This window comes from Mus caroli, chromosome 2 (genome assembly GCF_900094665.2).
Source record: "Mus caroli chromosome 2, CAROLI_EIJ_v1.1, whole genome shotgun sequence".
NCBI classification, from domain to species: domain Eukaryota; kingdom Metazoa; phylum Chordata; class Mammalia; order Rodentia; family Muridae; genus Mus; species Mus caroli.
Window position 1 is genome coordinate 24,309,551 of NC_034571.1, and position 10,415 is coordinate 24,319,965.

At 54.1% G+C, this 10,415-nt stretch overlaps 1 protein-coding gene across 7 annotated transcripts; it reads left to right on the forward strand.

Moving 5' to 3' along the window:
* Window positions 1-238: 238 nt before the first annotated feature.
* On the forward strand, window positions 239-8,932 carry Ppp1r26 (protein phosphatase 1 regulatory subunit 26). 7 transcript variants are annotated; one of them, XM_029474710.1, is made up of 5 exons: window positions 239-447; window positions 1,427-1,528; window positions 2,259-2,473; window positions 3,298-3,405; window positions 3,669-8,926. In XM_029474710.1, the coding sequence occupies exon 5, from the start codon at window positions 3,727-3,729 to the stop codon at window positions 7,225-7,227; it is 3,501 nt and encodes a 1,166-aa protein (XP_029330570.1). In that variant the 5' UTR covers window positions 239-447; window positions 1,427-1,528; window positions 2,259-2,473; window positions 3,298-3,405; window positions 3,669-3,726; the 3' UTR covers window positions 7,228-8,926. The 7 variants fall into 7 exon arrangements, with proteins under 7 accessions (XP_029330570.1, XP_029330571.1, XP_029330569.1 ...); XM_029474709.1 differs by lacking the exon at window positions 239-447 and adding an exon at window positions 612-849; XM_029474712.1 differs by lacking the exon at window positions 239-447 and adding an exon at window positions 612-849 and having other exon boundaries at window positions 2,263-2,473.
* The last annotated feature ends 1,483 nt before the right edge of the window (window positions 8,933-10,415 follow it).

Genomic DNA, 10,415 nt, shown 5'->3' on the forward strand with positions numbered 1-10,415 from the left:
GAAGGGCAACTGTGAGCAGATGCCAGGCACGCGGGGGCCACTGGATCTGGACCAAAAGAAGGTATGTGCGAGGGTCCGGCCGCCCTCCTTCTCTCCACGGCCACGCCCCTCGCCGTGGCCAACTTGCCGACGCGCGCGACCTCCTGAACCCCTGGGCTGCGCACGCTCTCGGCGCCCGGAGCTGCGCCAGGCCCCGGGTGGGAGGACAAGGAGGGTCCCCGCGCAGGCTCCGAGTCCCGCGGGCGCCGGGGCCGCTTCCAAGCTGCCCCATGCGCTCCTCCCGCGCGCCGTGCGTGTCCGAGCGCGGGCGCTCGCAGTGCAGGTGGGCGCGCTCTCGCGGGCGGGGGTCCGGCCGGGCCGCGCGCCTCCCCCGGAACTCGGCCGTGCCATTCCCATGATGCCCAGCCACCGGGCACGGCTTCCGGAGCGCGGCCGCCGCCGCCGCGGGTAGGTGGCGGGAGAGACGGCCCGGGGTGGGGGTGGGTCGCCCCGCCCCTCGCCGCGCCGGCCCCGCCCTCCTCTCCCGCGCTCCCACGGCGCGCTGGGCCCCTGAGTCCCCGCGGGACTCCGCGGTGGCTGCGGGCGCCGGACCGAGGGAGGGCGGGGCGGGAGTGTCGGTGCTTCCCCGCTCTCCGGGCCGGGCGCCTCCGGGGACGCGGGGCGCAGGGCGGGCAGCTGGGCTGGCTTCGTGGTGCAGGCCGCGGCGTGCGGGGTCCGGATCGGGTTGGTGGCTGGGGCTGGTGTTGTCACGGGAGAGGGTCACGGCCCCCGGGAGGCGCCTCTCGCGGATGCCTGGCGCTTGTTGCGCCCTGCGTTCCTCGAGAGCCAGCGGGCGCCGGGCGGGCCCAGGTGAGGCTCAGGTGAGGGGCGGGCTCCGGGTCACTGAACCTGGCCTTCAAGGCTGCCTTCTCGACCTGCCAGAAACAGCTTCGAGGCTCCGGGATTCCCTAAGCCTGGGATCCCAGAAAATGACTTGGGGGGGATGGATGGGTGGGGGCACAGACCAGCCGGAGGCCCTGCCACTGACTGGAGAAGGGTTGGCATTAACCTGCTGCAGACCAGACTGCGGCTCCGGCTGCCTCTTGGACAGTGAGAAGAGCAGTCAGTACCCAGGGAGCAGGGGGAATCTGTCTCCCCTTGCTTCCAGCACTGTGCACAGGGATTGGCAGTCACAACAGTTTTTCTGGGGGGCCGAATCTTGTCAACACCTCTGGCTCCTAAGGACCAAATCTTACCCACACCCACTTTAAGTTGGAGTACAGGGCCCTCTACATCATAACTTAAGTGCAGAGGCCATGCTGGGGGGCCGAGAGGGGTGATGATTGTACCCACCACCACCCTGGAAACCTGATTCCCAGAGCCTCCAGTTTAAAGCCCCAATTCTGGCTTCAGCTCACATTTCTAACTGAAGTTCATGGTTCTCCAGAGTGACAGCTCCCAAGATGACAAGGTAGCTGGACCAACAAACAGCCAATTAAGACTGTCAGAGGAGCCCAGTTCTAGGTCCATCGTTATAAGCTGTGAGCAGGTGAGTGGAAATAAACTGATTTATTCCCTCGGCTCTGCACCTGCTGTCATGTTAAGATATTAATGTTACTCACACCATCCCACCCTGCCCTGCCCTGCCCTGCCCTGCCCTGCCCCAACCGGGAGAGCACTTTTTGTTGTCTTTACTTTGGTGGGTTGAGACAGCATCAAGTAGCCCAGATACTGTCTTTGAACTAGATAAGGAACCAGTACTAGCCTTGAACTCCTGATCCTCTGACCTTCACCTGAGATTAAGGCATGCCTACCCCACCACACCCTACTCGATTCAGACCCTTCACAGTTAAGCCCTGCAAATGTTTCGTGGTTTCTATAGTATTGCAGTTTGAATACCGCCTACAGCAAAGAAGCGGTAGGTCCTCCAGCCAGCGAAAGCAGATACTCCTCCCTTTAGTTCCCACTGCCTTGTGCCTGTGGGGAGTCTCAGGAAGGCAAAGTGATTGTTGAGGATGGCCAGGATGTGAGCTCAGGTAGCTGGTAGAGGAAAGCACCCTCCATCCTACGGCTCTCACTTGAGGAGAGGCAAATCAGCCACAGTTAGTGTAGTTGGTGTCAGGGCAAGTTTTTCCTCAACTTGTCAAGCCTTTCTTTACATTAAGGGCATATCATAACAGAAAAAAACATTTATAAGCCATGATCAGTTTCTAAATTAGATGTTACTGATTATAATCCTGGTAGTAAATGCTGGTTTATTTATTTGTTTATTTATTTAGACAGTTTGGTCTCACTAGAGAGCCCTGGCTAAGCCAGGAACTCACTATGCATAGACCAGGCTATCCTGGTGCTTGGACTAAAAGTGTACACCATCATGTCCAGCCCTCACGGCCGACTTTAAAAGCTGGTGGAAGATGCTTTGAAGTGCAAGCGGCGCCGTGAAGATCTCACCTGGAAGCCTTGCAGAGCATCAGCCTACACCTGAAACTTTCAAGTAATTACAATAGATTTTTTTTTTATATACTAGTTTAACTCTTGAAGCACACATTGGTAATCACCATGAGTTGCCGCTGCATCTTCAATGACCTCTAGTTTGTTGCCTGTCGCTCTGAGCAGATTTTGGTCTAGATGCCCAGCCCCACCTCTTAGGGGAGGGATTTCAGTATGTCTACAGCACATCCTAGCCTGTCTGAAAGGCAGGTCCTGATTAAGTACGTAGAAGCAAAGCAAACTGCAGGTCGGGCTCTACCCTCTGGCCTTGGGTTAGGGGCGGGACAGCCTTCCATGCCTTCCCCTGGAGGAACTCAGGTCTCTGTCCTTCAGCCTTGCAGGTGCTGCTCAATCTCGGGGAGGCAGAAGGGCATCAGAGAAGCCTGGAGGAATTGAGAGCTGTACAGAGCAGCTGGCATTTTTCCGGGTGACCCAGTGCCTCCTAGATTAGGCTCCTCTTAGGATGACTCTGTGAGCTTTCTTAGTGTTCCTGACACCAGCCTAGCTGATATGTAGAGACCTGGCTCTAACCACATAGACACGTGGCACTAAACAGTGTCCTCGGCCTCCAAGCTGGCAAGCCCATGATCTGTCTACACATCACACAGTCCTTTCTCCAGGCCTACCCACATGATAGGACCACCAAAACTTTCATGCTAATTGGGCAAAATTGGTGTCAGCCTTTGAGTAGCAGCTGTCAAATACACATTTGACATTTTTCACAGGAAACAGCGTAGGGAAGGCAATTCTGGAAAAAAAGGCTCGAGGAAGTGCTTTTTGCGTCCGTCATATGGTGCAGCTTTGATCATATTTATTGGTCATTTCCAGAGAGGATCCACCCATAAAGTCCTACTTACCTGGGCATGTGTGTAGTCACTCTTCTTAAAGCACAGACAAGCATTTCTGGACTGCTGTGGCTTCTGACAACACTGGGAGGTAAATGACGTCTCCTTTGTCCTCTTACAGCAAAGTGCGAACCCAGAAGGGAAAGGAAAGGGCTGCTGGAGTTTGCACTTTGTTTTTTTAACGGAGTCTTCCACCGACGGGGTGGAAGTGACTCCTAGGACTGCTCACAAAACTGACACCTAAGAGGCTGGCATAAGCCACTCCAGCCAACGAGACATTAGGTTGTAGTGGCGTGATTATTTGCTGATGTCACTGCTCAGCTCTCCCCTTCCTTATGCTCTCTCTGTTCCCAGGATGTGAAACAGGCTGACCCATAAGCCCTGCCTCTCAGCACCCAGCCTGCCCGCTAGGATGTTCCTCATGAACGCCCCTCCAGTGGTGGCGCTCCAGTCCAGATGGGAGGCCTTTGGCCAGCCCAGGAGCTTCTGCTTCCCAGACTGCTTCTCCGAGGCTAAAGAGGACGGCTCCAGGGCTTCAGTGAGTGCCAGGGTCCAGATGCTCATCAGCACGCTTCAGAGGGACGAGGCTGCCCTGGGCATGGGCCATGAGCGTCTCACCCAAAGAGGCCAACGTGCAGAGAGGTCCCGGGACACCAGGCTGGCCCCCAAGCCTGCTGTGTGCAAAGAGCAGCCAGAGTTCCCTGCCTGTGGTCTCGTGGCAAACTGCAGCGCCCTGGAGAAAGATGAATCTGGGAGACGCGGTCCCTTGGAGCTGGATTCTGACAGTGATGACTCCGTGGACCGGGACATTGAGGAAGCTATCCAAGAGTACCTGAAGGCAAGGGGTGGGGCTTCTGAACCTATGTCCCAAGGGGCCCCCTCTATCCCCGAGCCTGCCCACAGCAGCACCCTGCCCATCCCGTGTCCCTCACAGCTCACTCCCGGCTCAGGTAGTGTTCCTGTGGGAGCCAGTGAAGACCAGGGCTCCACCTCCCCAGCGAGCATGAGCAGCGAGGACTCCTTTGAACAGAGCATCCGAGCTGAAATAGAACAGTTTCTTAATGAGAAAAGACAGCATGAAAACCCGAAGTGTGATGGGTTTGTGGATAAAAAATCCGACCCAAACAACAGCCCTGCCAGACTTAGAGGGAACCGAGAAACCTCAGCCAGGGCAGCTCTGATGGGAACGTGTAAGGAGTTCATCTTCCGAAAACCTCCCAGGTTAACAAAGATGAGCACACAGCAGAGAAACTTCCAGCCTAAGCCCGCCACAGAGCCTGAGACCCCAGTGAGCACAAAGCTGACCGCCCACAGACCGGAGGCTGCACAGAACAGGGGTGGGGTGAGGAGGAGCATGCCTGCCAGGCGCAGCAAGCGCATCAGGAGCTCGGCCCCAGTGCACCAGGCATCGGACTCCAGCAGTGACGACGGCATTGAGGAGGCCATCCAGCTGTACCAGCTGGAGAAAACCAGGAAGGAGGCCAGTGGGGACCCACCTCTGAGAGGCCAGCTGAAAGAGGAAAGCCCTGGCAGTGCCCAGCCAAACGCCTTGCCTGAAGCCCACAGGAGACCCCCTAGCAAGAAAAAGCTGGCAGTTCCCAAGGTTATAGACACCACCCAGGGGGTCCTCCACCCTGATCCCCTCTCCAAGCTCCTGACGGATTCGAGAGCCTCTGTACCTCCAGGACACGCAGCTGCCAAGAGCGAAGCTGTGTGCCAGGCCTCACGCCTAGCAGACACATCTACCGAACTGATGTGTGCAGAAGCGATCCTGGACATCTCCAAGACCATTCTGCCAGCCCCCATGGAAGGCAGCGACAGGCCTCCATCCAGGAACCCACTCTTCTGTCCCCAACCCATGCCTCCCCGCTCTGAAGGTGACAGCAGCAACGTTGACAGTGATGATAGCATCGAGCAGGAGATCCGAACGTTCTTGGCTCTCAAGGCACAAGTAGGGAGTCCTCAGCCTGCCCAGGGTCCACTGTCCTCGCCTGGCCCCAGTGGCCAGCCTGGCATCCCCAAGGCCCCTTTTGCTAAAACACTAGATCTCCCTCTGGTCTGCAAACGGAAACGGAGAGGTGGAGGAGGCAGCACCACAATGCCCAAGAAAATAAGGGAGGGTAGAGAAAGTACCCAGGACGCTGACCACATCCAGGGGAAGGCTCAGCCTGGCCATGACGGGTGGGACCCTCTCGGGCACAGCAAAATCACAGAGACCCCAGGAGGAGAGGCTGAAGCCAAGGAGCAGCCTGTCACTTCCAGGACAGTTGGGCTCAGTGATACACACCTACCACAAGGGGCCCTCGGGAAGGCCACTGAGAAGGAAAGCTCTGAGGATAAGAGCAGTTCTCTGGATAGTGACGAGGACCTGGACATGGCCATCAAGGACTTGCTAAGATCCAAGCGCAAGTTTAAGAAGAGGTGCCGAGACCCACGGGCTTCCTGTAAGAAGGTCAGATTTGGCAGCACGGAGACTCGGTGTGGGGAGAAGCCGAGCAACCTTCCAGGGGACTGGAAAGACCACAGACAGCAGGCACTACGGAGCTGTCTGCCCAAGTGTAGAGGGGATAATAAAGATGGCCCAGGACGGAGCCCAGGAAGCGCCTTCAGCAGCGTGGCAGAGAGGGCAAAGCTGGGTGGTACAGGGGGCGAGGATGCAACCCCTGCCTTTCTCCTCAGGAGGAAAAGTCCAGAAGGGGCTCCTCCCTCTACGGACACAGGAGCCAGTGGCCACCCTCCTTCAGCCTCCAGCCCCACATCTGAGGACAGCGCAGTGGACAGTGATGACAGTATTGAGCTGGAGATCAGGAGGTTTTTGGCAGAGAAGGCCAAGGAGTCTATACGCAACACGGAACCTCAAGGGGGGCCTGCCAAGCCGGAGATGCCCTGTAGGAAAGATCTAACCCTGGGGTTGCAGCCTGGAGTGTGCACACGGAGCCAAAAAGCCAGGGGAACCCCTCAGCTGGCCGAAGGAAGGAAAGGCCCAGAGAGAGCCCGGACACAGGCAACCGGTCTCTTGAGCCAGTCTGGGAAGGGCACCCTCCGTGCTGAGCAGACCACCCGCCTCACCACTGCCCTGGGCCGAAGTGAGCCAGCACTACCCAAGAACACCTGCAGGAATAGCTCTGCCAAAGCATCTCCACCAAGCAGGAAAAGTACTCATGTTCACAAAGACCATAGCCCACAGGGAAGCCAGACTGCAACGACAGAAAGTATGTTCGGTCAGCTGCCCAGTTGTGCCAAAGTGGGTGCCGAGGCTGGAAGCGCTGGGGGTACCTTTCACCTGAACTATGGCAGTCAGAACTTGCTAACCCCCAACCCTGGATCCCAGGCTGACCTCACTCTTCCTTGGAGTGACTTTGCACACCAGAGCAGGCTATCCAGCCCATGGGTGCTGAACTCGGGTCAAGGCACAGTGTGGACAGGGGTCTTTCGGGGTGAGAAGGAAAAGGGGGCTACATCACAGGCTGGGGCCCCACCCAGCCTCTCCTCAGGCCCCAGGAAGGGCCTGCCTTTCCTCTCCACCCAGCTCTTCCACTTCGGGAAGAATGTTTCTTGGGGGGGCAAGCAGACCAGCCTCTTCAGCCCCAATCTAGGCTTACCTCTGCAGGCTCCAGCATTCTCAGCCTTCAGGGAGACCCAGCCTGGCCACAACCCTGTATTTGGAAGCCCACACTTGCTAATGAAAGACAGTGGGAACTGGCCAAGCCGAAAGGCTCAGGGGACCCTGAGACAACAGGACAGGAGGAATTCTGGCTCTGAGGACAAAGTTCTAGACCTGAGATATCGGCACAGGGTTGACAGGGAACCGCAGGACCAGGAGACCTTGGGCAGTGATGCCAGCGAATTCAGTGACACTTCCATGGAGGATGGGGGCAGTGCCACAGTGAGCAGTAAAGGCCTCAAGTTGTGACAGGCATGCCATGCCATAGCTGTGGGAAGCAGTGTCTATGTCTTGCCTGATGTGTGTGCATGCATGCCTGTCTGTATGTGTGTGACTTTGTGTTTATGTGCGTGCGTGAGCCTCTGTGTGTGTGTGTGTGTGTGTGTGTGTGTGAGAGAGAGAGAGAGAGAGAGAGAGAGCGTGTGCCTGTGAGAGAGAGAGAGAGAGAGCGTGTGCCTGTGTGTGCCTGTGTGTTAGGCAGCATAGGGTGGAAGTAGGGGATCTTGACAGATGAAGAGCAAAAATTGGGTCCCTTCCATGCAGCTCCCATCCACCCCCAATATAAATATAAATATGTACACTAACTTCAAATGACATTTTTATTTAATGAATGTGTCCTGGTACATAATGGATTTTGTAGGTTTTTTTGTAAATTATTTTAAAAGTGCTGTAAAAAATACTTTTTGAAAATGTTGTTGAGTCTTGCAGGGTGTTCCTAGCTGCAGTTCTGTGTCTCAGTGCATGTGTGGTAGGTGAGTAGACCCTTGGTTCTACCTGTCCCTGTGAGGGTCGGAGACAGAGGCTGGAACCGCTTTGCTAGTGAAGATATTCAGGCCTGGAGATCACAGCAACCATTTACCTTGGAAGTGCTAATGTGGTTGAGGTATGTCAGGATACCACTGGGACAAGGGTGTCCCTGGATTCTGTAGTCATGACCTGTAATTAGAAAACATTTCAAAGCACAACAGCTAGCAAATAGCTAACCATCCATCCCTTCTAGTGTGGGAATCACTACTGGCTCTGTAGCTCAGCTGACCCCAGATCATCCAGTATCCAGTAGCTAGAGGATTCTAACATCCATATAAATCCCTTCATATAAGGGCTACAGATTTGCTTTTAATCATGGCTCTAAAAGGTGATCCCACATATTCGTTTTGACTGTCCTGTTCATGATGTGTGTATGGGTGAGTAGTGAGGCCATGAGATGGCTTGGTCCCCAAACACCTTAGCCACCTGTGATGGTGAGCCCCAGCCCTGGAAGCAGTAAGGACAAACCCTCCCACAGCTGCTGTGGGTGACCAGTGATAACACCAGCAGGCTTCATGGCTTTCTGCAATGCTGCCTCTACGCAGGAGAAAGAAGGCTCTGGCCAGTGCTGAGGCCAGACTAAGAGCACTGGGGTCCTGGGAGTTCAGCAGTGATACCACCTTGGTGCTGAGGTGCCTGTGGCAACTGGGAACTGAAGATGTGCTGGACCCCAGATGTGAGGATTACATGTGTGTTGTGATTCCACCTGTCTTCCCTGAGTTCTGCAGCTCAGTATTCTGGATTGCTGGGTGGCTACTTTGTGGCTGAATTCTATTGGTATTCTGACATGGGAGTGAGTTTTCTACTTTATGCACCTGGGTCTGAATTGTAAATCACTTCTGTGCCCAAATGCTGGCACACACTCCAACCATCCTCCCCATCTGCCACGTTGGAACTTTGATGTGGTGGCAGGCTCTTTGGTCCCGTTGTGGTCCTAAATGATCTGGATCTATGTATAGTAAATTCATTGTGATATTTGTTCGTGTGTTTCTAGGAGAAACAGCTTTGTGTCATCATCCATGTTCCCACTTTAAATTTTTTGAGTGCTTTTAGCCCCTGAAAACAAAGAGCATCTTGTTTTGTATATAAGACCCATCCAGTTTTTGGTTTTTGTTTTTCTAATGAATAAACCAAGTACCTATCCACAGCTTCCTTTGTTCTTTGTTTGGGGGTCTATAAACATAGCCTGGCTTGGATGGGGCAGTGACAGCACCAAAGGAAAGGAGCTTTGCCCTGGAACCAAGCATCCCTCAGCCCTGTTCCTGCTCCCTTCCAGATGTAGTGGTTTGAAAACGCTCAGCCCAGGGAGTAGCACTGTTAGGAGGTGTGGCCTTGTTGAAGGAGGTGGGTCATCATGGGGGTGGGCTTTGAGACCCTCCTAGCTGTCTGAAGGCAGTCTTCTACTGGCCTTCAGATGAAGATGTAGAACTCTCAGCCCCTCCTGCACCATGCCTGCCTGGATGCTGCCATGTTTCCCACCATGATGATAATGGACCAAACCTCTGAACCTATAAGCCAGTCCCAATTAAATGTTGTCCTCATAAGAGTTGCTTTTGGGACTGGAATGATGGCTCAGCAGTTAAGAGCACTGACTGCTCTTCCAGAAGTTCTGAGTTCAATTCCCAGTAACCACATGGTAGCTCACAACCACCTGTAATGGGATCTGGTGCCCTCTTCTGATGTGTCTGAAGACAGTCACAGAATATATACATAAAATAAAATCTTTTAAAAAAAAAAGTTGCCTTGGTCGTGGTGTGTCCTAGCTAAGACACGTGGGAATCCTAGCTAAGACACAGGCTGGGGTGACACTAGTCCAGTCTCCTGAAACCAGGATCTGTAATGCTTCCTTCCAAGTCTGCTGTGCTGTGTGCAACAGAAAAGCTGCTCCTGACTCAGAAGGACATCACCCTTGGGCTGAGGGCTATGCCAGCATCAGCTATGGCCAGCAAGTCCCACATGCATACGCATATCTTGGTTTCTTGTCCTGTCCCTGTGTTAAAATACTCTTGACAATATGATAAAATACTCTTGACAAAAGCAACTTCAGGGTTGATTCTGTCTGGCTTAGTTCAAAGATACAGTGGAGAGGCCGGGTGGCCACATCACCTCTACAGTCAGAGCATGGATAAATGCTTGCGTTGTAGCACTAGTGGCTTTGTGAGAGGCCTGGTCTAACTGGCCTGTTCTGTCTCCTTATGTGTTGCCTTTTCCTGTTCTGGTCCAGAGTGAGGGCCTCACAGATGCTCAGCAGATATCAGGGGCTTGATATGGAATCCCTAGGCTCCAGAACCCTGAGCCCCCAAACCTCTATTCTCTATAAATTATAAGCCTAAAATAATTTGTTATATCAACAGGAAATGGAGTAAGACAGACAGGTAAATTATATCAAACGTTTTTTGTTTTTGTCTGTTTGCTTGCTTTCCAGGCACTGTCTACCTTTGTACTTTCATCAGCTCTTCCAGAAAAAGCATTTTATTGGACATGGCCAATTAAAGCAATTCAGTGCCCAGCCATAGTGCCAGAATGAAACCCACACAGCCTGCAGGCAAGCTTGGTCCCTGTGCCAAACCACGTTTTGTTTGCCAGCTGACAATCCTGGCCCAGGCCCCATATTACCCTGGGCTTTGGAA